The sequence below is a fragment of the Sardina pilchardus genome, chromosome 10 (assembly GCF_963854185.1).
Source record: "Sardina pilchardus chromosome 10, fSarPil1.1, whole genome shotgun sequence".
NCBI classification, from domain to species: domain Eukaryota; kingdom Metazoa; phylum Chordata; class Actinopteri; order Clupeiformes; family Clupeidae; genus Sardina; species Sardina pilchardus.
This window is the reverse complement of record NC_085003.1, coordinates 5,579,972-5,607,964: the sequence shown is the minus strand read 5'-3', so window position 1 is coordinate 5,607,964 and position 27,993 is coordinate 5,579,972. Positions and strand designations below refer to the sequence as shown.

The following is a 27,993-nucleotide window of genomic DNA, read 5'->3' as shown; positions in this document are numbered from 1 at the left end:
CGCATAGCGACAGGGCAATACCCGAGCCTCATCCATCACATACACCACAGCAATAAGAGCAGTAACATTTTCCTCTTCTCGGCTAGGCTTGCGTGGTTTGGCTGCAGAGTTGTTTACATCAAGATTTCATGCTGGCTGTGTGTGGGACCTTAACTGGGCAGCTGAGAGTGACTCAGAGCTGGGTTTGCCATGGAGATTGGCTCTAATTGAGACACTGTGTCTGTGTGTGTCGGCAGCATGAAGAGGTATTACAGGCCGCATACAAGCACTGTAAGTACAGGGAATGGGTCACACGCTTAGTGGCTCTCTTTATGTAATGGCTTTTGGGCTGATCTCATGTAAAGTTATCAGTATGCATAGGAAGCTTTGTGGTTCATAAGGGTTGTGTGTGGGCCAATTATTCCAGGATAACACTGGGAACATGTTTTTTGAGAGCTGAGAAATGCTTCGTGTAGGATATTAATGCGTACTGGGTCAGTACATTCTTTTCCGTCTGTGAATAGGATCATAAATGATGTTGTTTCTAGAGTGGCTTCCATGGTGTTGCGTTAATGTTCTGTTTCCCCAGACATGCCCTGACAGTGTGGTGATAAGAATGTTAAGCAGTGTCTGCCGCTCGCTGGAAGAAAACAAAAAACTCTTTACCAGAATTGGATGTTTTCCAAATATGCGGCACCTTTTCTCTTATGTTCAACAGAGGTCCATTAGCCTTAAGTGTACCTGAATAATTAAAATACTCAACTCTTAAAATGTATTCTGTGGTACGCAAGAGAACCGTTTTACCCTTCACCGCCCCAGTGACTGTCCTCTCTGGTTTACGCCACAGCTCCAGAGGGACAGTTTTGGGCTGCCCTCGTACGACGCCCTGGCCCAGATCCTCCCGGAGTACCAGCACCTCCTCAGAACCGTCCGGCCCGAGAAGCAGGACCAGGGGCAGACCAATGGAGCCCAGAGCCAGAACAAGAAAGACCCGGCTCAGATCAACCACACCTATGACATTCACAGCCCGAGCAAACGGTAGAGCTTTGGCATCTGTGTGCAAATCTATGACACCGCTGTGTGGTCCGCAGATAGCAAATAGTGATAGACATTTCCCTTGTCACCACAGCAAATCAAGCCCAAAGGGTGTTGTCATTAAAGTAACACAATGTAGGAATTCCCCTTTCTATCAATTTTCAATGTATAGGGTACACCATTTAGTGCTGAGGGGTGGCATTAATGTAAAACCAAGTACCAAGTACCAAGTACCTGTGACATGTTACATAGTTCAGTACCAGGTATTTCAGGCTCACATTGTAATGCCAGATAATCCATTCTCCATATTTTGAGTCAGTATATCACCAAAATGACTTTGAAGTTATTATGTTAAGGTAAAATAATTGCATGTTTAAGGTAGATCAAAATGGACAATTATGTGTAAACATTTAGAACAGTAATGATGACAAATGAAGTTAGGTTAAAAAGAAACAGCTGAACAGGTTGGTTCTGATCTGAAATGTATGTACGTAGGCTACTGTAGTTCAGTTCCAATCTCAGGACTGATCAATTACAAGGACTGATCAAAAACTCTTGCTCTTAAAAAATCATATCTTTAGAATAAAACAGGCAAAGTAAATGTTATTAGTTAAAAGATCAACAGACATTTTGAAAGGTCCATGCACACGTACATTAAATGTATGTTCTTGCAGTTATGCAAGTTGCCTCTTGCAGTTGCCTTTGCCTTTGTGTAACTGTAAATTCCCCAAACCTTCCAACAAGACTACTTCTTCTACTTACAGTATAGTATAGTATGTACAGTACTAATAGGATGGCTTGATAACATGCACTGATGCAGTATGTACTCCTGATGTGCCCCTCCCAGCCCCCCCATCCCTGACTTCCAGGACAGCTCCCCCACTGCTGAGGTCACGGAGCAACAGAATAAAGTGAGTGTCCTCAGCTCCTTAACTTTACGCACTAAACTCACACATGCTAATGTGTGAATCATTTACCTCATACTATACTATTGTTAACATAGCACACATGATGGATTTAAGAGAACAATGTGGGTTATAGAATTTTGACAGATCAAATAATGGTCCTGTGTGTTTTGTATGTATAAGAGGTGAAAAAAAAAAGAAATCATAACTAGTGAGTGACTTGCTACTGTTACTGTGGTGTGCTTCTGAGCTTAGTTTAGCGTGCTATCATGGCTTTGTGTTGGACATCCTGATCGTGCTGTGGCTCTGTGTGTAGGGCTGGGGGGAGTACAGAAAACATCTAAAACTTAGAAGCAGGTCCCTCGATGTCTGTCAGTCTCTGTGTCTTTGGTTTTGTTCTCCTTGAGCATGTGGTCTGGTCCGTAGACACTGGACGGGACTGGACAGTGCGCCATGTTCGTTCATGTTTTGGTCTGTGTTTGTCTGGCGGCTTGTTTATCTCGTCTTCCTGAACAAGCCAGACTGGCAGAGTCTGCTGTCTGTCTGCCACCCCTGGGTACCCTGGCACTGCCAGACTGTTGTCTGTGGAGAAGGTGCCAGCCTGCGGTGTGTGTGTTTGTGTTTATGTGTGTGTGTGTGTGTGTGTGTGTGTGTGTGTGTGTGCGCGGGCGGGCACACCCATGCCAGTGTGGCAGCCAGTGTACTGTGCGGGGTTTCTGAAGCCTTGAAGGTCAAGAGGAGACCTCTTGCTGATGCTTTTGTTATTAATTCCCATTTAAAACGCCTGGAGCCTGTTGTCACCCTGCCTGCCTGCGCATTCTCCTGATGGTGTTATTCTCCCACAGGAGTCCCTGCCTCTCTTTCCCTCCATCTCTCTCTCTGTATCCTCTGTTCTCTCTCTCTCTCCCCCTTCTGTCCTCTCTCTCTCCCTTTCAATCCCTCTGTCTTTCCTGATCCCTCTTTCTCTCCCTTCCTCTCCATCCTTCATTCTCTGTCTCCTCTCTATATGCTCCCCCCACACTCCCCCTCTCTCTTCCCATTTCTCTGCCTCTCTTTCTTCTCATCCCTCTCTCTCTCTCTCATCAACAGTCTCTGGGAGGAGCGCTTTAGCGCAGCAGGAATAGATTAACATTTGCGCTCCATCCTCTGTGCCGTCTACAAACACGAGGGAATGTACTACACGCAAGGAATATGAATCTCTCCGACTGGCGTCCGCTCACTCGGCTTTGTTTAATGTGTTTATTTTCCCCTTGTTTGTGTCATTCCAAGCGTCTGAGTACTTGTTGCTCATACAGTAGGTGGTGTGACGGTAATTTCACATGTAGGATCTCTCTGCATTAATTAACATGGAGGTTGTTTACTGTGGTCACTAGACAGGCCATATTGCCCTTGTTGACATACAGGACAGTATTTCAGAGCAAAAGATCTGATGGAAATCTAGATGTTACCTCACACACATTGCACACACACTCATTTGTGTGTGTGTGTGTGTGTGTGTGTGTGTGTGTGTGTGTGTGTGTGAGTGAAGAGAGAGAGAGAGAGAAAGAGAGAGTGTGTGAGTGAAATACAGTTGTAGAACAGTAACTGCCAGAGTGCTGTCTCTCCTGCTTCAGAATATTCACCTCCACACACATACTGTACACACAGACACCTCTATTCCACCCTCATGATTGCTCCTTCCATATACTCATGACTACATCTTACCTCTCCTCCCTCCCCACCCCTCCTTCTCTCTCGTTCCCCTCTGTCCCCTGTTCCCCATCCCACTCCCTTGCTCTCTCCCGCCCCGCCCCCCCCTCCCTCCCTCCTGAGGTGCGAACTCCCCAGTCTCCGATCTCATCAGCAGGCATGATTGTCACCTTGTGCTTGTGCCCTTTCAATTAGACGCTCAATTTCATACAGAGGTCCCTGGGGAGCCACATCTTCACTGGCCCAGATTGGAATCTCCTAATCGCTTGTGTTACCCCTGCACCCCCTTCCCACACACACACACACACACACACACACACACACACACACACACACACCCCTCCCCACGCACACACATAAGGTGCCCCATCCCAAATCAACACCTGCTCTCTCAACCGCCCCCCCACCACTCACACACACAGACACAGACACAGACACACACACACACACACACACACACACATTGTGATGGTGGGGTGACTGAGTGCACTGAATTCTGAAGCAGCAGCCTGACATCTGTGCGCAGTGACACATGGCATGTAGAGGAGGACGGAACCAGACGGAACACAGAGACAGAACACAGACTAAACAAAGGAGCACAACAATGGAAGTGTGCCTGACCACATTCCGGAATTCTCTCTCACTCGGAATTTTCAATGCAGCTCCGCGGCAACAGATGCGTCACCCTCTTTTGGGATTCCAGGCCTTTGTGTGTAGCAGGATCTTGGCCACAGAAATGGGGAAGCCCTTTGTTCCTTTCAGGATGTTTGTCAAAAGCTGTGGTGAAAGAATATGCGCTACATCCAAGGACCATGGATCACATAATAATTCATAGACAAATTAATCATTGATTTACAAGGCATCATTTTGGTTTGGGTAACAGCTGCCCATGTCAGAGGAAATCCTTTGTAGAGAGAACCAGACAAGTCGTGGTCTGATTATTCATGGGAATTCCTTTTCCAACCAATGCCATCCTGCACATATGGTTTTATCATGTTCTTACTCACACTTACCCAGGGCTCCTTTGAAAAAGAGACGTAAGATCTCAATGAGACTCACCTGGTAAAATAGAGGAGACATAACAAATGACATAAACTAAACTCCCATTCAGTCTGTTTGGAGATGCTCCAGTGTGGAATGAGTTGTTAGGGGCACCACTGCCAAAACTTCCCTCAGACAGAGAACAGTCCCCCCTCCACTCAGACACACACACACCCCAGAGTCAGACTACAGGGGATCAATAGCATTACACCTCCAACCACAAAGAATCCATTACATCCTTATCCACCAGCACGGGCATTCGTGCCAAATCCAGCCGGTCCACCTTTCCCATTTTACACACACACACACACACACACACACACACACACACACACAGAGAAAGAGAGAGAGAGAGAGAGAGAGAGAGAGAGAGAGAGAGAGAGACACATGCCCCTCTCCCAGGGAGCAATGAGAGGAGGTGGGGAGGAGGATGGCAGCCATACAGGCACACTGAGCCCAGGGACAAATAGCTCTGGCGAATAATGCATGGAGGGAGACTGGGGGCTAATCCTACTACACTGGTGAGGAGAAGCATGCTCACCTGCTGCTCACTGGTGCTGTGGAGGTGTACAGCACACATGTGGGTCTTGGGCGCCATCTAGAGGAGATTTGGGCAAACTCTGCACATGGGGCAGGCGTCTTCACCTGCGGTTTGGAGGAGAAGGCAGATATACAGCACATTTTCACATAGTCCATATGGAGGACTGAGGCGCCATCTAGTGGTGATATGTGTAGCTTTCTGTGGTCCTCCTCTTGGTCTGCACAGTATTTGTGTCCTAACAGTGGTGTTATGCAGTAGCAACAGGCATATTTACATAAACACACTTCCCTTTCCTTCTTCATTGTTTTTAGAGAAGCAAATAGATGTTCATCCAATCTAGTTGTGCTTTACCAAAAAATATTGGATTGCATTTGGACATGCACAGCATACCAATTAAGGATACTCATGTGATAGTGGAGAGCACAATACTATTATGTTATGTCATCATGAGAAAGCAAATACTTAAGAAAGACTGTCTGCTCATAATCTTGAATTATCACCTAAAAACCTGTCGTCATTTGCCTGAAGTGTTGTGTTGGCCCCTGGGTTGTTGTGTTCCACCACTCTGTCATGTCTGTTATTGACATGCTTAGATACAGCCACTATGATGAGTTTATGCTCAGGTGATCACTGGTCAGTGTAATATACTGTATATGGTGACATGTTGTGGTCAGGTGGTCAGTGGAATATACATGGTGACAGATAATAACTGTGTTAGGGATTGGGCAGGGCAGAGCTTTATTCTATCTCCCTTCCCCCTCTCTTTACTTCCATTATTTTTTCTATCTGTCTTTGTAACTATGTTTATCCTTTTCTGTCACTTTGTTATTTCCTCTTTCTCCCACCTCTCTCTCTCTCTCTCTCTCTCTCTCTCTCTCTCTCTCTCTCTCTGTCAGGAAGTGGAAAACTATCGCACAGCCATGTGTAAGATGGCAGAGGACATCATCGCCTTGCGCACACAGCTAGCCGCTTCGGAGGCAGAAAACAGTCATCTCCGTAGCGACCTCAGTCTCCATCAGGAGGTGGGCCGTACCCTTCTACAGGACACTGACGTGGACGTCATGACCAAGGCTGAGATCACAGACCGAATTGGTAAGGCTTCCAGTCCACCATGTCAGTGGGCCCCTCACTCACCTCCACAAACCATATGAACCAAAGAGGATACTCACCCTTTTGGGACCTCAAGGTTACGCTCATAACCCAGAACATCTACATATCAGACATGTCATTTGAAGTGGAATGTTTTGGGGTTTTTTCCTAATATAATTCCAGTGTGCAGAAACCTTGAAACTCAGCCATGCATATTTTCACAGCGGTGTGTAGGTGTGTAGGTTTTTGCTGGGAGAAAAAGTTTGGCGGGTAGGCGCATCCTCACCTCAGGAGACCCGACTTCCTCCTCCTCCTCCTGCCTCTAGTCTAATCCCTCCTGTAGCTGGAGGCTTGTGCCTCAGCGTGATAAGCCTGCTACTCATTTAGCAGCTGCATCCTGAAAGGCACGTGCAGCCTTATCTACCGAAGGACAGTCTGCGACCCTCATACACACACACACACACACACACACACACACACACACACACACACACACACACACATACACACATAGACACACACACACACACACGCACACACACACACACACACACACATACAAAAATATACAGAGTCTAACACACACACACACACACACACACACACACATTGCCTCACACACACAGCATCTGTCTTTCTCTCCCACATAGTCACACACACACACACACACACACACACACACACACACACACACACACACACACACACACACACACACACACACACACACACACATACACATACACACACACATTCAAACACCCTAACAGTCACACACACACACACACACACACACACAGACTGCTGAAAGGACACCTAAAACGAGTGGATGAAAGCAGAGAGAGAGTATTAATTTGCGCTCAGTCATGGATCAGGAGTCAGGGCTGTCTCCGATGCTCAGATAAGCAACACACATTCAAAGTCTGCTGCATATCTCACAAGCCCTGACATTTACTGCTATCTATCACAAACTTGGAAAAACTTTTCAAACATCCAACATCCATACAACACTAGGTTCTGGTTGGATACACTTTTAAGTAGGTATATAAGAGAAGTAAACATAAACAAAGCTGACTTCAAAGTTGATCAGTTGAAAGCTCCCAGCTGTTTATTGTTTATTGTTGTAATAAATAAACAATGAACTCATTTGAATGTCACTCAGCAACTGTAGGATGACATGTGGAGTGGTCTCTTCATTTTTTCCAGAGCTGTATTCATGGGTTTCATCAGGTCCCTTTCCACAAGTGGGTTAATCAAGCACCATGCAGTCTGAATCAAGGTGCTTGATTTTATACACCTGTGGAAAGGGACCTGATGAAACCCATGCATAATTTTTCGAAAGGTTATAGCTCTTTCAGGTATTTTTGCCGACTGTAGAGTTACCCCTAGATTTTACTTTGCCATTGTAATTAATCTACTCATCATGGCTTATCCCCCCTGTACACAAAGAAAATGCTTTTGGTGTGGCGGCAAACGACTAACAACAGGCAAAACTATATCCAAAGAGCTACAGTATATGTGTTTGGGGATTAACAGATATTAAAGGTACACTATGCAAGATGTTTACCTGAATATAACCTCTACAAAGCCAATGTGATGGTAAACAAACTTGTAATAGAGGAATTGTTCACCTAGCATAATCGTAGTGGATCGCTACCGAGAGAACCAGCAATGCAACTTCAAGAATTGCCGACCCCTTTACGATTCTTGCGAGAATCGTGAAGCATTACCGTGTTATTACAGTATTATTTCACTGGTTGTTTTTCGTTGACAGCTTCCCTGAAGGTCAAACTGGCCAGTGAGACCAGCAAAGCGGCATCGCAGCGTGACAAAATCCAGCAGCTTCAAAATGAGCTAATTAAGGTAAGTAAGCATAAAACGAAGGTTATGTATATAACCACGGTTCTATGAGTTTCGGATGACCGCCAGAGGCGGTGCTTTCAGCACATGGATGTCAATCACACGAACGTGCAGGTCGAGTATTAGTAACAACAAATTCACCTGTGACCTGGGTGACGTCATCAATGTGCACCGGCACAAAAGAGAGGTCGACCCAGGAAGTGACCTATTGGCAATCTTCTCGTGATAACTCCGAGTGACTGCCAAGCTCTGGCGGTCATCCGAAACTCATAGAACCGTGGTTATATACATAACCTTCGTTCTATTTCGTTTCTCCTGACCGCCAGAGGCGGTGCTTTCAGCACATGGATGACCAGTACCAACAAAGTCATGAGGAGTGCCTACCCGTGTCTTTAGAGATGCTGTGACGGGTTTGGGAGCACTGCTGTTGTCATGGGGTTATGGGGGACAACATTAACCCTGTAGAACCTCGTGAAAGTGCAGCGTGATGCCCAGGAGGCTGCACTGCATATATCAGAAAGGGGCACGCCCCTCAATGATGCCCACGAAGTTGCTACACTCCTTGTGGAGTGTGCTCGGACCGGCTGAGGGGTTGGGGAGCCACTGTGCCTGTAGGCGTGCTGGATGGCTTCCACTATCCACTTGGATAGTCTCTGTTTAGAAAGTGCATGGCCCCTCCTTGGCCCCGTGTGGGAGACAAACAGGGCATCACACTGGCGGAAGCCCTCCGTGCTCGTGATGTACATCCTGAGGGCACGCACTGGACATAAAAACTCAGTCCTCAGGTCTGGCCCTGCCTCCTGACCTGTTTCAAAAGCAGCCAGACTAAGAGGCTGGTTGACGAATGTGGAAGAGAGGGTCTTTGGGAGGAAGGAGGGGTTCGGCCACAAAGTGACCCCACTGCCTCCAGGGTGCCACTGCAGGCAGTCCCTGCTGACCGAAAGAGCATGCAGTTCCCCAACTCGCCTTGCTGATATTATGGCCAGGAGAAAGGCCGTCTTCAAGGAGAGCCAGTTTATGTCTGCCGCCCTCAAAGGTTCGAATGGTGCTCTGCAGAGAGCCTGCAGCACCAGAGGGAGATCCCAAGGGGGTACCTGGCTCCGTCGGGGAGGTCGCAACCGGAGAGCGCCCTTCAGGAAACGGGCCACCAAGGCATGGGACCCTACAGTCCTCCCTTCAATTCTACAATGCCGCGCTGAGATGGCGGCTGTATATACCTTGATGGTGGAAGGCGTAAGTCCTCTGTCAAAAAGTGACTGAAGAAACTGCAAGATGGTTGGTAGGGGGCAGCGAGTTGGCTCCTGTCCCTGTGTTTGGCACCACTCAGAGAAAATTTTCCACCTGTTTGCATAGAGGGCGTTAGTGGAGGGTGCCCGAGAGCTGTTAATGGTGCTGACTACTGCTGGTTCGCAGAGCCCTAGCAGAGGGTCTGGCCCTTCAGCGGCCATACCCAGAGCTGCAGCCGAGCTGGATCCGGGTGCCAGATCTGGCCCCCCAGCTGTGACAGCAGGTCCTTCCTTACTGGAAGGCACCAAGGTTCTCCGTCCAGTAGCCGCAGCAACTTGGGAAACCAAACTCTCCCCGGCCACCGAGGGGCGATCAGTAGCACCTCGTGGTGTTCCACTGCAATCCGGTGCAGGGTAGGTAGGATTAACGGCAGTGGGGGGAATGCATACAGCCGTTGTCTTGGCCATGCATGTGCCAGTGCGTCCTGGCCCAGCGGACTCGGGCCGGAGAGGCTGAACCAGAGGGGGCAGTGTGTTGACCCCTGACAGGCAAAGAGATCCACCTCCGCCCTGCCATAAAGCTCCCAGATGGTCTGCACTACCGCTGGGTGGAGTCGCCATTCCCCTGGGTCGGGGTTCTGGCGGGACAGGAGATCTGCGGCTCTGTTGGCAGTGCCCGGCAAATACATAGCCCGCAGACTCCGCAGGTGTTGATGGGCCCACCGCAAGAGCAGCTGGGCTACTTCCAAGCACCGTAGGGACTTGGTGCCTCCCTGGTGGTTGACGTAGTACACCACCGTGGTATTGTCGGTCCTTACCAGTACATGGCGGCCTGCCAGCTCTGGGAGGAAGTGCTGCAGACCGAGCAATACCGCCTGCAGCTCCAACACATTGATGTGCTGCTGCTGCTGCAGCGGACTCCAGCAGCCCCTGACTGTCCGGCACTGCCAAACCGCACCCCATCCTCCTAGGGAAGCATCTGTGGTGATGACCTCCCTCCTGGAAGGGATAGAGCCTAAGGGAACCCCCTGCATTAGGTACTCCGTCCTCCTCCATGGGCGGAGGAGCCTTCTGCAGCTGGGCGTTACCTTCACTAGCCTGTGGCCGTGCTGTGCTGGATGAAGGTGGAGGTTGTTCAGCCACCTTTGAAGTGGGCGTAACGTCAAGAGTCCCAGCGGGACCAGGGATGAGGCAGCAGTGAGCATGCCCACTAACTGTTGGAATGTCTTCAGAGTCAGTGACCTGCCCCTTCCGAAGCGGCCAATCAGCTGGCGGATATTGCGAACCCTCCTCTGGGAGGGGGTTGCCGTCATTGTCCGTGAGTCTAAGTGCATGCCTAAAAACACTGTCTCTTGACTGGGCACCAAAGAGCTCTTTTGGTGGTTGACTCTGAGCCCCAGCGCGGAGATGTGCGCAACCACTGCAGCAGCATCTATGCGGGCCTGAGCCTCTGACTGGGAGCAGGTCAGCCAGTCGTCCAGGTAGGGCAGAATTCGTATCCCCCGTGCTTGCAATGGTGCCAATGCCGCTGCAACACACCTTGTGAACACACGAGGCGCTAGTGATATGCCGAAAGGTAGGACACGGAACTCGTATGCTCGTCCCTCGAAGGCAAAACGAAGGAATTGTCTGTGATGTGGCGCTATAGGGACGTGAAAGTATGCATCCTTCAAGTCTATGGTGGTGAACCAATCATTCTCCTGAATGCTCTGGAGCACCTCCACCGTGCGCAGCATGTGGAATTTGAAGACCTTGAGGTGGGCATTGAGCGGTCTGAGGTCTAGAATTGGGCGGAGACCGCCGTCTTTTTTTGGAATTATAAAGTATGTGGAATAAAACCCACCTACCCGTGTCTGCCCGTCGACTCTTGTAATGGCCCCTTTTTCCAAGAGAACGCCGATCTCTTGCCTCAGGGCTAGGGCCTTCCCTGGGTGGCTCATGATGGTCTCCCTGACCCCTCGGAATTTTGGCGGCCGGCGTCGAAATTGGATGCTGTACCCCTCTGACAAGGTTGCCAGCACCCAGGGGTCCGGTGTTACCGCTTTCCAGCAGCTGAGCTGCCGGCTGGAAAAGCGGCCGACCGCCGGCGTGATGCAGTCATCGTCTGCCCGCCCGCCCCCTCTGGTCTCTATAGGGGCGACGTGCATCGGCTCGCGCATCCCGCGCAGAGCCGCGGGTCCGGGAGGAGGTGGGGCGACGAAAGGCATCTGAGCGCTGTGCCTCCTGGCGAGTATATGGCCGAGATGGCAATGCTGGCGCTGGCGCTGGCCCCCTTGAGGCTGGAGCCCTGTACCTTGGCTGGCTCACCCGGCGGAGATTGGCAAACTGCTGTCTAGCCTGTACCACTTGCGCGCTCCTATCCAGGGCCTGTTGCGCAGCTTGGCCAAACAACTCTCCGGGGAGGACAGGGAGAGAACGGAGTACCCTCCTGTCGGGTTCTGCTAACGGGGACTGGGCTAGCCATATTTGCCGTCTGGCGAGGGTTAAGTACGCCATAAGCCTACCAAGCTCTCTGGACATGTACGCAAAGGCCTGGAGTGATGCATCTCCCAGTTCCTGGGACGATGTTTGGTCCTCCCCCTGTAATGTCTGGGAGAGGGCCAGCATCAGGTGAGACATGGAATTTCCGATGCGTCCCATTCGTGCTGCTGTGTCATAACTCCTCACAATCAAATCATCTGTGACGCGACACTGTGTACGGGGACAACGAGCGTCAGGTCTTAAGGCCTCGTTTGGTGACAAAACCAGGGCTGCCATAGGTGGCTCAATATTAGGCATGCCAGTGCCCTACAATCCCTGGGGAGATGGGAAAGCCGCCTAGGGTCCATCCAGCATCTCTGCAGCTCTTCGATGTAAGGGGCTGATGGTGGTACAGTCAATGAAGAGGGCTGCGTAGAGCCTCTAAAAAAGGCATTCTGCCTAGGCACGGCCGGTGGAGCTGTATCCAGTCGCAGACGGGCCAACGCCGCCTTTAAGGCTGGCTCAATCAATGGGCGACCCGCCTCTGATGGCCCTGCTGTACCCTGACTCGTAGCTCGGGAGCTGGACTGAGAGCCACGAGAAGCAGACTCATGTGGCTCTGGCTCATGCAAGTCTAAGCTCTCTGAAGCCCTGATGGAGAGTCCGTCCTCCTCCTGGGCTCTGACAGCGGGCGACAACACTGGCGGTAGCTCGTCCTGCCAGGCTGTTGGAGAGGCAGCGAGAATGCTGCTGCTGCCATGTTCGCTCTGCGCCGGCGGCTGCAGTGCGGTAAGCAGAGTCTTAATGCGCTCAAACTCTTCGGTCATCTTATCAACCTTTAGAGCCAGGCCACTCTTCTGCCTCTTGGCTCTGGGGGCTGTGTGTGTGGCCCCCCCATGGCGCTTAGTAGGCTTCACAGTCGTTGCCGCTCTCTGCACACCAGTGCCCCGAGAAGTGCTGGGCTGCTGGTCCACCTGGGCTAGCCTAGCTGTGCGTGCCGCCACACTCAGGCAACTGCAGTTCATGCAGGCCTGCTCTGTCAGCCCCTGCATGAGGTGGTCAATGCCCAGGCAAGAGGGGCATTCAGTGTGGCCATCCTCTGGCTCGAGGGGGGCCCGACAGCTGGCACAGCAGGAATACATGTCCATCATGTAGACCAGCGTTAACGGTGGAGATGCGTGATTCACCACTCCAAACAATGAAAACCGTCTAGGCAGCTAGGGCGTGCACACCCCCTTAGCTAATTGAAACGGTGCGGAAGCCCCAAGCGAGTGCACCTTGGCTCCGCAATCGCCGTCAATTTTAAACAATAAATCGCTCTAATACAACAATCAACAAGTCTTCAAAACTAGGTGAAATTAAATTAGCATTAAACTGAGTTAGCTTTACCCACAAACGCAGTATAGCAATAACAAAACTTAACGTTATCCTTAATAAGAGAACGTAACGTTATCCTTGATAACCAAACGGAACGTTATAACAACAAACTTAGTTAAATGGCGCACTTTGCCATGACTCGCCTGTAGCAGGCAACTGAGAAAAACACACACAGTGTCCACGGCGAGAAACACCGCTTGGTGACACACGTTAACGGCCAAATGAATTACTATTAACACGATTTACTACTAAATAAATAAACTAATGACTTACCTTAGATGAACCGGGAAGCTAACCATTGAAACAGCCGTCCGCAGGTCCGCGGCGAGAACACCGCTTTGCTGGGCCTGATATTCCTCCTGAGCGAGGCCACTCAGACGCGAGGCAAAATAACAATGGCTTACCGGATTTTAAGAGAATATAACTTAGACTAAATGCCGTTTCTAGGAGGGTGAACCAGTTGGTCACAGCTCCAACCTCAGAGGGTAGCGAAACTCTTTAGTCCAACAACTTCGATCCTGCTTCAATCAATCGCGAGAAGATTCAAGAGGTCACTTCCTGGGTCGACCTCTCTTTTGTGCCGGTGCACATTGATGACGTCACCCAGGTCACAGGTGAATTTGTTGTTACTAATACTCGACCTGCACGTTCGTGTGATTGACATCCATGTGCTGAAAGCACCGCCTCTGGCGGTCAGGAGAAACGAAATAGAACTCAGTCAGTCTTCATCAGCATGATCCAGGGATAGATTACTAAACAGGTCTACTGGGCCCTTGCACAGGGCACCTCCGTCAAATAACACTGGTTATGTTATGTGATGGGCCTCTCTATCATATACTTTGGGTTATGCTATTCACCACTGATATTTGAATAGGGCCCCTCAGTCAAATAAAACAGGTCACACAGCTTACAGTATGTGTGATAATCAGACAGTAGTGTTAATCCACTTTCTCATCTCATCTTTAACTAGAGGTCATCCACACTCACCTATTGTCACTTGCCACTTTCTTCCATGTCAAGCACTGAAGAGGTGGTGAAAAAGAATTTTTTTTTTTTTTTTTTAAAAACTCATTAGAGGGATGATATGTAGATAAATCTAACCACTATCCACATGCCCAAACTGCTAACCTGGTCTAGTGCCACCAGCTGACCAAATAGAAAATGTGCCATATATTGACAACACCTTTGTTAATTGGTCTGAAACTTTCCTGAATACTATGATAAGGCTGATACTGACATGCCTATATCACATGTCTGTGCTGAGTTGTTGTTATCAGAACATTGAGATTCAGGAAGATGATCTAGTACAAGATGAGTAACATGTGCATACATGTACATACCAACCACAAGTTTCTTGAGAACTTATTAAGAACTTTAATCATCCAGTTGGTTATGTGGTTGCCCCATGAACTGGTTATGTGGTTTCCCCATGTACAGTATCGCTCAACGATGAACATTTAATTTAATTTAATAATTTGCCCAGACTTGTATGATATTGATAACTTTAGTCATCCAGTAGAAACATCTGGAACCGGTTATGTGGTTACCTTGCAACATTGCTCAATCTGGGCATGCATTGACAATGTAAGAGTCACTTAATATTGTTTGACAAGATCAGTTGTGACTTTTTGAGTGTGTCTCACAGCATTTAGGCTATGAGATGAACAACAAGTCAGCATATCGATCTGTTGACTGCGTGCGGGTAATGGCATATCTCAGAGCTGTTGCACTCAAACACTGTCCACTCAATCAACAGAGTTAGTGTACTGATGAAGGAATAGATTAAATTGAAAGATATGGACGGTTTGCAAAGTGATATTATGCTCCTTTTAAAGAGTATTTTTAGTACTTTAAAAAAGCAGCCAGGCAGCTTTAGCACTATGATCTAGGGGCTTATTTAAAATCATGCCCCCCATTGTATAGCACTGAGCTGTTCTAACTGTTGGTTGCAGCAACTCGAGATAGGCAGCACTGATTGTTTCAGGGTTTTTTCTCGTACCGACAGTACTCAGTGAAACAGAGATCTACAGTATGTGAAAGCTGTCCAAAATGTTCCTTTAAGGTGTCAGGAGGGGGCCTTGGTTTGTCTTTGACAGGGATGCTTGGTTTCCATGTGCCATTTTAGTGTTGATGGTTTCATGCTCTCATGTGACAGCAATGCACTGCACACCACACACTGGGGGTTTCGGCCCCATTTTGTCCTCAGTTTAAATGAATCCATATCCTACTTCAAATATCCTCCTGAGACCCGAGGAAAAAAAAGTTTTAATTTTGAGATTTTTTTTAGATGATTTAAGTATTTTGGTCTAAAGAAACATGCTGCAGCAAAAAAAAATTCCAAAAATGTTCTTAGTTGCTGAGTTATCAGATGTCCTCTGCAAAGGACAACGGGACTATCCGAATGTCCTAACCCTATGGGAATAGTAATAGTATTCCATTTAAGTCAATGGAGTGTTAGGGTATGTGAGATATTACAGGCAAATAGGTGGCTAAGAAAGGCTTTGCTCCCCCTCAAGTGTTTTTAACATAGCTTTCAGAGATGGCTACTATAATGAAGTGTTGCCATAATGGCTGAATTAGCATTCAGACGGCCATAATAATGAGCCTGGCTCATCGGTGTTGCAGCCAGTCTGCATACATGGCACACTGTAGAGCTAGGTATTAGGTTTGGAGGGGTTACTCCACTCTCCCTTTAATGAACATGTGTTGAAGAAGTGCAATGGCTTGCTGTGAGGGCATCAGAGAGTATACACCATGATAGGGACTCTCATTATTTGACCTCTGACCCCTGTGCCAAAGACCCAAGAGACGAATGAAACGTTAGTGTTCAGGGCATTCTAGGATGGCAGAGGTACACTAAAGGGATGCTTGATGGATAAATTGTAAATGTGAAAGCACTTTTAGGAGTGGCAAATAATCATTTACAGGTAAATGGAGTAATCAGTTACCCAAAATACAAATTGGGCAATGTACATTGAGGCAAATTCACCTACGATGTACTTATTTCTTAATAAACCTTAAAGTTCTAGCTTACACACTGCTTCTGGGGCTGTATTGTACCTTAAGGGATCCCCTTTTATCCTGTATCTCCTTTTATGTATTAGAAATAAGGAGAAAAGACCTTGTTGTCTCACTCAACCCTCTGCCTTCTAAAATGTAGAAATTGGTTAAAAAGCAGGGGTACTGAGTCCCGATGTCCGCTACAGGGGACATTGAACAAAAGTTATGTTTTGAAGGTGTTAGAATTGTTGGATCTTTCTGAAATTTCTCAGAATTCAAGTTGAGACTGTCATGTTTATGACACAAATTGACTGTGTGCAATAAAACACATAATAATGACCAAAAATGGTCAATTACTTCTGTTGCTGCCATGAAATGAAAAAAAATCAATAGCCGCCATTTTGAAAATAAAATGTGTGAAATCTGTTAACCCAACCCACATAATTGTGGTATCACCAGAAAGCCCAGGATGTCCTCTTGAGAGTACAAAAGGATTTGAATAGTTGGCATGAATGGTATTTCATTTATAAGACTCAGACTGATGTCCCCTACAGAGGACAAAAATGAATGGCCGGGTCTCAGGAGGATATTCAGGGTTTACAGTATTTCAGTGATGAGCAAGTTTGCCTGTGCAAGTTCTCAGAGCAAAGGGCACCGACAACGGCAACCAGTCTTATTGTCTCTGCCATTCATTAACCGAAAAAATTACCACAATTACATCAACAGATGGTTAATTGTTGGGTGTGTTTGAATTCCCGTCCTTGTAGCATCCCTTTCTACATTCCACAATGGTGAGAAGTTCACCTTGTCTGAATAACAAATCTATTTCCTTATTAGCTGCATACTTGAGTTTGAAGATATTTACAGTAGGCATATCAAGTTCTCACATACTGGAACTTCAAGATTCATAACCTTATGATTCGCTTGCTCAGTTCTGCACTGGACTTGAATTAGTAACTTTGGGCATTTGGTGCTATTCATCAGATGAATCATTTCTGTCATTACTAATGATAACTGAGTCTGTAGCAGGTCCAGGGATAAGGTTGTGCCACATCAGAGACATCTACCTTCCAGTATTTATCTACTACAGCGTAGCTGTTCCTGATGAAAGTTGGCTCTTGTTGTAAGATCCTCTGTGTTGTGCTGTTCCTGAGCAGAAGAATGATAATGAGAAAGAGCTGGAGAGACTGAGGAGGGCTCACCAGCAGCAGCAGGCCGTGCTGCATCGCTACCAGAGCCATGGAGCCAAAATGGCCGGCCTAGAGACCACAGTACGCCAGCAGGAGAAGGTGAGGTCGGATCCAAAATGGCCGCCACACCATTCACTGCATCATACAATGTTAGTTTCATTAAACAATCCTGATCAGATCGCAAAAGAGGAATGTTGCATCAAAAAGTCATGTCATTACTATATCCACGATACAGTCCAAAAACATATTCATACCCCTTTTAAACGACAGAAATCATCTCATTTGAATAGCCTGAAGTGTAACGATACTACATCTCTGTTACATAGGTGAACACAATATTTTTACATCAGTGCAATGCAATATTGGTTATAAAAAGGATTTTTTTTTTTTTTTTTTTTTTTTTGGTCTTAGGTTATTGAAAAGATGGAGAAAGTCTTGGACACCAAACTTAGAGAACGAAACAAAGAAAATACTGACAGGAAGAAGCTTAATATCAAAGGTGCGGAGTGAGGGAAGAGACGCCCTGTTTGAAACACACCATCAAACTATAGTTATGTGCACTGCTCACATATCTATCTATGAAGGATGATACAGCACACCTTTCCACTAGACCACATGCAGGGTCTGTTTACCATTGCCTGTGTGTGTGTGTGTGTGTGTGTGTGTGTGTGTGTGTGCGTGTGTGCGTGCGTGCGTGCGTGCGTGCGTGCGTGCGTGCGTGCGTGCGTGCGTGTGCGTGTGCGTGTGCGTGTGCTTGTGCGTGTGCGTGTGCGTGTGCGTGTGCGTGTGCGTGTGCGTGTGCGTGTGTGTGTGTGTGTGTTTGTGTGTGTGTGTGTGTAGATGAGGCAGACAACAGGAAGAAGGAGATTGAATGTGTCCTGGCTGCTGAAAATGCTCGTCTTAGAGAGGAGCTGGAGAGAATGAGATATCAACCCCAACCTGTCATCCTCCAGCAACCAGCACAGGTGAATTTGATGCAACACACACACACACACACACACACACACACACACATTGACAAAGACCCCCCTCCTCTGAAAAAAATAAACAGACACATCTATTTCTGCAATTAATGTGTGTGTGTGTGTGTGTGTGTGTGTGTGTGTGTGTATGCGCGCGTGCACGTGTGTGTGCATGCGAGAGTGTGTGTGAGTGTGTGTGTGTGTGTGTGTGTGTGTGTGTGTATGTATTTGTGTGTCCGTCTGTGTGTGATCCCTCCCTAAGACAATCCAGGTCTTTCCTGACAGAGAAAAGTTCAGCCTGTTGAGTCAGCTGGAGAGAGCTGAGGCTCGTATACACACACTGGAGAACCAGGTACCACTAGCTCAAAAGAACCAAGGCCATGCCTAGAACCAAGGACATGCCGCGTGCGTGTGTGTGTTTGTGTGTGTGTGTGTTTGTGTGTGTGTGTGTGCGTGTGTGCGTGTGTGTGTGTGTGTGTGTGTGTGTTTGTTTGTTTATCTCATTGCAACATTTGACACAGTTGAGCATAGGGGTGTCACGATACCAAAAAATCAGTAGTCGGTGCCAATACCAGCAAAATTACACGATTCTCGATGCCAAATTCGATACTACCGTATAAAAAAAGGATTTTCTAAAATCCCATGTACTTAATGAATTTCTTTAAATATTTGCAGAATACTGAAATATAATTTCTACAGTGCATAACAGAATACAGTATCCAATTGCAAGCATATCACATAGGCTTACACATAATTAATTCAATCACTTTTCTAATGGATTGTAGCCTATAAAAACCAACAACTTGCATCGCCTTTTTATCGCTTTGCTTTCATATAATGTGAATGATTTTTTTTACAAGATGCAAAGTCTTTATTTGAAACACACACACATTCTGTAACTATTCATACATTCTATATACTGAAATTTCTGATCTTCATAACAGCAAACTTTATGCAGATTATAGCCAACTATTCATATTACAACTCCACCTCTTAAATTCAGCCGTCTGGTTGAAGCCTCAAAATATTGTAAACAAAGTAGCTGGCTAATCTTATCATAGGCTACTCTACTGGTTGGACTGTTCAGTATCCCCACATGTGTTTAAGTTTCAAGGTAAGCTACTTTTTCTCCTTGGGACAGGCCCTTTTAAGTCTTGGAGTTGAAAAACATTGGTATTGAGATGGTCAGTCAACTTGAATGCAAGTTTTAATCAAATGTCTGCTGCATAGCCTGCTAATGATGCTAACCGGATTTTAAACAGCAATTTAGCTAGTCGTCTTCTGTGCGTCATTGCGTTCACGATTGTGAATGTTTTATTTGGATTAAATGTGCATGCGGGCGGGTGTCCATTGACCACGCACGAGAGCGGGCCAAGGAGAGTGAGCTTACTTCTACTGTTTGGTAAAGTTGCACGCATAGTCTACAAACGATGTGGAAGAAGAACTATCCACCCGGGCAGCGTCAGGTGCATCAGTACGACCACGCTTCCAGGAATGATTGGTTGGTTTTCATGGAGACAGACGCTGTGTGCATGGAGGGGACTGTGTGTGTGTGCATGCATGAGAGACAGACGCGTGAGTGACAGAGAGGGAGAGCAGGGAAAGGAAATTCAGCTTAACGAATGTTGCGTGTTTTTCAATAGCGTTGAAAAATAGATAAATAAATAAAATAAAAAGTAACGAAACCATATGTGGCGGCCGGTGCTGAATCTGTGGCGCATCGCCTCAAATTAGTCTATGTGTGGGAAACACTGTATTGCCCCCATCAGTTCCGGAAGAGTCGCAGCACCGATGCTTATGCTGGCGTCGGTGCTTACGGTGCTTCGAAATAATGGGCATCGCCGGTGTTTTTTAATTTTGGAATCGAGAGGTATCGCAAGTATCGGTTCTCGTGACATCCCTAGTTGAGCATCAGCTATGCTCAAGAGACTTGTCCAGTGTATAGACCATATCAACTGCTGGATGTCCAACAACTTTCCACAGTTAAACAAAGATCTAACAGAGGTTTTGATTTACACACACGTATGTGTGTGTGTGTGTGTGTGTGTGTGTGTGTGTGTGTGTGTGTGTGTGTCTGTGTCTGTGTCTGTGTCTGTGTCTGTGTCTGTGTCTGTGTCTGTGTGTGTGTGTGTGTGTGTGTGTGTGTGTGTGTGTGTCTGTCTGTCTGTGTCCCATCACAGCTGAAGGCTAACGCCAGAGAGTGGGGCCGAGAGAAGCAGTCCTTGACCACCAAACTGAGGGAGCAGGAGTACGGCTTCGCTCGCACATCAGCCATGATCCTGCACGACCTCCCCACGGTCAGTACACACCCCAACAACAAAACGAGCAAAGATAGTCTCGTCATGAAGGCCACATACTAAATTTGAATGCGCTTGGAAGTTTTGCTAGTGAAACAAGAATGTGTGGGGATCTGAATAACTTGTTAAAGTGCTCATCTTAGTTGTCCATGGTTTTGTGTTTGCTCTAGAAAAGTGTGACAGAGTCTGTGCTTGGCCGTATGAGACACAGACAGCTGGACCCTCTCAAATGACCTGCACTCAACCAAGATTTTTTTTTTTTTTTAAGAAAAAAATGTAATGCATTTCTGTAATATGTTTAATAAACCAATGTGCAAGAACCAATATACCAGAATCAATGTCATTGATTCATTTATTAAACAATGTTTATAAAGAATTTTATTATTATTATTTTCCAGTAAAAATGGGAACATGTACAGTACATTTTAAACATACAATGCATTCTAAATTAAAATGTTTTTTTTTATATCTATATATATTTCAAAGTATTTAACTAGGACATTTTACAGCCAGATACATAAAATGATGTTTTACCAGAATAAATATCTCCATTCTCATCATCAGTTTGGCACCCCATAGACCCAGGTTTGAGGCCAGGTTTGGTGACTAGTTGGTGACTAGTCTCTCCTTTCACTACACAAACCTTTACAGTCTTCTTTGAGTGTAGGACTGGAAGTGTGTTTGTGTGTGTTTGGGCATGAATGCCATTTATACCTTGAGTAAGAGGAAAAACCTTCCACAAATGACAAACCATCATCTAGTAGTAGTCATGAGAGGTCATGAGATATCTCATTGTCAGTCTCCATTGTCATCTCATCACACTGCACTCAAACGCCTCAAAAGCCATGTTTACATGGACACTTTTAATCCGATGTTAAACAGAATAACAGCTCAATCGGAAATAAAAATTCTCATATCAACAACTCAATCGGAATAAAAATGCCTGATCCAATTAGAATTTTAACCGTAATGAAAGAGGTGGTGTATTTCGTTCCTATTCCGATTGAACATCTGTATGGTCAATCGGATTGCCTGCTGTACTGTATCATCTCAAGGAAGAGGAGACAACAACGGCTATTTCGATTAAAGATTGTAAAGCACCTGATCAAAGAGAACATAGCCTACTCCATGTAAACAGGTGGCACACATTTTTCAGTCAAAATATAGTTTAAGCGGAATGACAAACAAAACTATCCATGTCAACGTGGCTACAGTATGTTGTGCTATGGCATGTTGTGTAGTTATTGAGTGCTGTTCAGAGGTCTGATATTCAGCACAATGGGCCGCTCAGGCACCAAGATGAGCTCAAACGAACTCTGCACTTTCACCTTGTTCTGTTTCTCAATGCGGAAGTTCTCCAGCATCTGTGGACAAGAGGACACAAGTTTCACTTACTTGAAGTTGGATACAAAATATAAGTGAAGTGTTACTAATGCAATACTATTGTGAACTGCTTATTTAACTTTATGTATGAGTCAGATGTCTATATAGTGGAGAATTGAGGCTGCAATGGTTATTTAACTGTATGTATATGAAGTCCCTATAGTGGTTCACATGGTGAACGGGCCACGCTTGGGTTCAGGTTCTTACGTGGATGAGGAAGAGCTGCATCTCTGTCTCAGCGATGCGTCGCCCCAGACACTGGCGTGGGCCAAACCCAAATCCCAGGCTCCTGAAATACTGTGTCTCGGTCCGCAGCCATCGAGACGGGCGGTACATCTCCGGATGAGGGAAGATCCTGTGGCTCCGTCCCATGGCGTATAGCCCCAACTGGACCAAAGTCTGACCATAGACACACACACACAGGAGAGGGAATATTTATACCTGGATATGAACCTATATAAATACAAAACATTTCCAACTTAACAGACCTTGGCAGCCAGACAGGCAGACAGATTGACGATTGATTCACAGATTGTTTAATTTGTTATCTGTGCGTATGCGTGCGTGCGTTTGAAGCCTTTCACATACCCCAGCTGGAATCAGGTAGTTCTGCATCACTATATCCTCGGTGATGTATCTCTGCAGGTTCACTGCAACTGGGTGTAATCTAGAAAATTAAAAAGGCACATTTTACTAAGCCTAAATGTCCAAAGGTTTTGTAAAGTATACACACCAACGCTGTCATCATTCAGATGTTCTGTATATGTAAACTGGAAGAAGTGCCTTGACATACGTCTGGGTGGTTTTGTTTGCTATATTTTAATATATCAGCGCAGAGTAAGGCCAATTGTCATGATGGAAACCCTCTTCCTCTCATACCTGAAATATAAGTAAAGCCGTGTACTGTAGCCTTGTGTTTTTCTAGTCCTCTCCATTTTTTTGTGTAAGGACATACCATATCATTTTCTATGTTATATGATCACTTAAACAAAACAACTGTACCCTAGATTGGGCTATTTTTAACTAGAGAAGTCATATTTCAATATATAAAGTCATATCAGTTTTAATATGTGTTTACATTTTCCATGTGGATGCTGCATGTGTGTGAATGTGTGACTCCCACCCAGGGAGACCATCGTACTGTAATCTGTGTGTGTGTGTGTGTGTGTCCACTACCTGAGTGTCTCTTTGATGGCTGCTTTGAGCAGGGGCACACTCTTGAGCATGAGTAGGAGGTCTCCCTGTGAGGTCTGCCGTGCGGTCAGCACCTCCGCCCTAAGCTCCTCCTGGAGGTCAGTGTTCCTGGACAACTCATACAGCGTCCATAGTAGTGTAGTGGACGTCTGACACACGCACATATGCCCACGCACAAATACACACAAACACACACCATACATATCACAACACACAAGCAAAAAACACAGAAATTACCTATTACAAACATGTAACGATAATGATTGGACTGATTTGGACTGCATAAACAATTCAGATTTATGTACTGTAGTAAACGGAAAATCCAGTTTTGAATTCTGTGTCTACTTTTAACTGTGTGCAACATACTGTATGTAAGTGTGTATGATTGCTTTTAGTCGAGGTAAACAACTGCACCAAATAGAGCTGCAATACTCAACACAAGCCCAAATGTATTTCCTTTCATTTCCGCATATCCCTAAAGGGAATCGTAAGAGTCCGAGCCTCACCGTGTCCACCCCTCCGGCCATGAGCTCTGTGATGCTGGCCTTGATGTCCTCGATGGACAGCTTGTCCAGCATCAGAAGGTTGGCCAGGACTCCTGGGTATTTGCCCTGGTCCACAGTGTCCTCCTTCTTAGATGTCCTCAGCTCCCTGTATATGTTCTGGATGCAGCGGTCCGCTATAGAGACAACCAAACCAGGGACACACATGTGATACTGCAATGAAGCGCTATGCTTTTTTTTTAAGACTATTTTTTTGGGCTTTTTATGCCTTTAATTGGACAGGAGAGAGAATGACAGGAAGTGAGTGGCAGAGAGAGTGGCTGGGGCCTAAAGCGCTACATGTAAACAGTATACTATAAGAAGACTGTGAATTAAGACACTTTAAACATGTGGATTAAGAATATCAATGTGCTCTGTTCCCTCTCAAGATAGAGACTAACTGTACTGAAGTCTGAAATTATGTACTGAAATGTTTTTTTATGGGAATGCATTGGCTTTTTACATAAAGAAACCTCACTGTAATCAATTTCCTTGTTTGCTGAGTGACGTAGTCTAGTCTGACCCTAGTTGTGATATACCCCTGTGGGTCGTAACCTAGTTGTCTTATACCCCCCATGGCTCTTACCCTGGTTGTTATATACCCCGTGGCTCTTACCCTGGTTGTTATATACCCCCCATGGCTCTTACCCTGGTTGTTATATACCCCCCCATGGCTCTTACCCTGGTTGTTATATACCCCGTGGCTCTTACCCTGGTTGTTATATACCCCCCATGGCTCTCACCCTGGTTGTTATATACCCCGTGGCTCTTACCCTGGTTGTTATATACCCCGTGGGTCGTACCCTGGTTATTATATACCCTGTGGCTCTTACCCTGGTTGTTATGGCTCTTACCCTGGTTGTGACCTACCCCCCGTGGCTCTCACCCTGGTTGAAGATGGTGTCCCAGGCCTCCACGTGCTCTCTCCAGACCCTGGAGCCCAGACGGCGCAGCAGGCCCGGCGGGATGTACAGCATGGGCGTGGTGGTCTTGAACATCAGCGTGATGGAGTCAATGAAGCGCTGGGCCTCGGGGTCAATGTGGTCCTGCAGCAGCCCGAAACGCTCACCGTACAACACCGAGCCCACCGCTGGTACCAACACAAAACCACACACACTCACAGTTGGAACCAACACAAAACCACACACACACACTCACAGTTGGAACCAACACATAACCACACACACACACACACACTCACAGTTGGAACCAACACAAAACCGCACACACACACACACACACACACTCACAGTTGGAACCAACACAAGTCCACACACACACACACACACACACACACACACACACACACACACACACACACACACACACACACACACACACACACACACAACAGGTGCCAACACAAAATGCAGATGCTCACAGCTAGTACCAGCACACCTGCTCATACATGGCACAATACACAAAATCACACACACACACATCCTCACACTGATGCTCTAACAATGTCCATGCACTGATGAAGGCATCCAATGCCAATGTCTTACATTCAAGTGCGTATTTGAAGAGTTCTTGTTGGAGGTCTATGGTCCATTTGTTCTGGCCACTTCTTTCAATCTTTTTATAGATACGGGCCACAAAGTCCTGGCCCACTTCATCCAGAAGAGGTACAAAGTTGCCCTGGACCTTCGGGGCGATCACTTCCTTATTCAACACCACCCTGTTGGAACGCCAGTCCTCTCCGTCCCTATACAGACACATGCCAGCCCAACCCTCTATCAGAAGGCTACCAGAATTGTACATGCGATACACATTTTGTAATGGGGGTTATATGCTACCACTGGTTTCCTCATGGCTCATTTCAGTGTTGTGAGCTGCATCATCCTTAATGTTATTGGTGTGACAAAAAAAAGATTGAGATCAGAGCTCTCATGAAAAGATTTTTATGAAAAGTTGATATTTGATCTCATTAGCCAATCAAATTACACCCTTCCTTCTGTGCTTCTGAAAGATAATTTTGGTTGAAAAAGTCTGTGACTCAGTTCAAGCCATTAGATTTGTTTCCCATGCACAGAAGCAGGACTGTTTACCACCACTGTTTTGTCATCAGACATTAATTGTTCATGATGACTAATGACAGCTTATGGCATCTGGCATGACTAGTTTATAAGGTGGTTACATCAGTGTTATGAGGGATATTTTCAATACACATACACATTCAGACATACACATCCTCAGAATAAACATCTATTCCATGTTTGCCATATAACAGCAAGATAATTTTTGTTTAAGAGATGGGGAAAGTGTGACCCATTCAACACGCATGACTGTTCTGACGGGGAATTGTAGTAAGCTACATACTTCAGGAGGACTCCATATTCGCGGTGCCTGTAGTCTCTGTAGGATGTCCAGGGCTCAACTCGAAAGCGCTTTGGATAATGGCCTTCAGCTTTGAACAAAATGGCCGCATCCTCTGGATTGATGATATTTACACTGTCATAGGAACCAATTTTCTCCCTAAATATATGGGAAGAATAGGCACCGTTGTTGATATTGGTTTATCACAAAAAGTATTGAGGCATATTGAATCAACAACCAAAACAAGACCAAACACATACAAATACAATACATGTGGATATTTCTATCTTTTGGATTTATATTTTCTAATGTGTTTACCTCACCTTCTCAAAGTAACATAAACAGATGATCAAGTCTTAAAAGGCAATTGCTCTGTCACTTTGGTGAGATGACTTCAACAGATAAAATAAAGCTTGTGACCTGAGCATTCATACTGTGTATGATAAACATGATGATCATGTGTGTTCATGCAAGGCAAATTTACACTCTTTCTCTTGTCTATTTTACATTTCTCTTTGACTTTCATTTGTAAAACACTACTGGCACAACTTTTGTGATGTATAAAGCAAGCTGACAGCACACCTGACAAACAACAGCAAGCAATGTCCATACCTGTATATGGGCCCAAAAGTGTTGAAGTTGTGAATCATGATGTTGTGGATATTCTTGAAGCCGTCCAGTTTCCAAAAGTTGTACACAGTGACCATGCCATTCTTCCAGGTTCCGGGAAGCTCCTTGAATGGCCTGACCGAGGTGCTGCACTCGGGGTATGCTGTGTCCCTGGCCACAGGTAAACTGCTGCTGTGACGAACCCTCACACCGGCACTGTCCACCAGCACCCTGGCCCGCGAGCTCAAATGGATACTCCACCTGGCCATTGTCAAACTGCTCACCTCTCTCTCTCTCTTTCACCCTCTCCCTCTGTCTGTCACTCTCTCCTCCTCTCTCTCTGTCTGTCTGTCTGTCTCCCTGCCCTGCTGTTTTACTATACTGCCCCTGTCTGTCTAGCAGTTCAGGGCTGTAGCTCATCTAGACTCCACCCCAGTCGTCATCAGCAGCCTACAACATGGGAGTGATGCTATCACGTCTCTGTACCTCTTCTGCCCAATCAAGACACATGACAAAGCAGCCTCTGCTATCACCTGTCAAACATGTCAAATACACACAATCATACTGTAAGAATCTACAACATACCCTGTCTGAGAACATGAGATTCAGCATAATCTCTCATAATAGTGAACTGATCAAGATAAGACCGAAGGGCCATGCTGTGGCTTCACCCAGGGCCAGGAAGCAAAATGAGTTTGAGTGAGTTACAGTTGAAGCCACAATACCCAGTGCAATGTCCTGTGAAATGCTTACTACTGTCTGTGACATAAAGACACCAAAAGGCTTGTGCCATAGATCAGCTATACTCAAGGGATATACTGTAGACCTTGGAATGGAGGTGAGCTATCTCAAAACTGGACTGTCTCTGAGACCAAGGACAACTCACAAGGGTCAGGGATCGATGTGACGCAGAGATCCTTCCCGTGATTGGCCACGGATGAATCAGGGTCAAAGTGACCCAGTTGTCATTCCCACCCTGATGTTCACAGAGTGTATAGGGATGTTGAACGAAGTGGCAAAGAAGTAAAATGAGAAAGCATCAAAAGCCCATCTCCAGCGCTTGCAGAGGAAAAGCCTACTGGGGGTCCAGCTCTATAAGACTAAACACAAAACTGACTGTCAGAAATTGAGTCTTGGAAATAAGTTTGAATATACCTACTGTGGGAATCTACAGTATTCATAGATTTTATCAGGTCCCTTTCCACAGGTGTTTTAATCAAGCACCAGCCAGTGTGCATTCATAATCTAGGTGCTTGATTGTATACACCTGTGGAAAGGGACCTAATGAAACCCATGAA

The 27,993-nt window shown here is 46.3% G+C and overlaps 2 protein-coding genes across 2 annotated transcripts; one reads left to right on the top strand and one right to left on the bottom strand.

The window, feature by feature from the left end:
• Positions 1–27: 27 nt before the first annotated feature.
• ccdc33 (coiled-coil domain containing 33) lies at positions 28–20,976 on the top strand. Its single transcript, XM_062547394.1, has 11 exons — positions 28–270; positions 827–1,017; positions 1,862–1,925; positions 6,087–6,282; positions 8,054–8,142; positions 17,360–17,491; positions 17,804–17,891; positions 18,233–18,357; positions 18,617–18,706; positions 20,535–20,651; positions 20,822–20,976. Exons 1-11 carry the CDS (start codon positions 238–240, stop codon positions 20,882–20,884), a joined length of 1,188 nt encoding a protein of 395 aa, XP_062403378.1. The 5' UTR covers positions 28–237; the 3' UTR covers positions 20,885–20,976.
• An 845-nt stretch (positions 20,977–21,821) lies between these two features.
• LOC134093771 (cholesterol side-chain cleavage enzyme, mitochondrial-like) lies at positions 21,822–27,031 on the bottom strand. The gene is made up of 9 exons (XM_062547008.1): positions 26,699–27,031; positions 26,090–26,245; positions 25,276–25,475; positions 24,657–24,860; positions 23,735–23,907; positions 23,211–23,377; positions 22,623–22,701; positions 22,242–22,433; positions 21,822–22,015 (listed from the first exon to the last, which is right to left on the bottom strand). The coding sequence occupies exons 1-9, from the start codon at positions 26,962–26,964 to the stop codon at positions 21,893–21,895; spliced, it is 1,560 nt and encodes a 519-aa protein (XP_062402992.1). The 5' UTR covers positions 26,965–27,031; the 3' UTR covers positions 21,822–21,892.
• Positions 27,032–27,993: the final 962 nt, after the last annotated feature.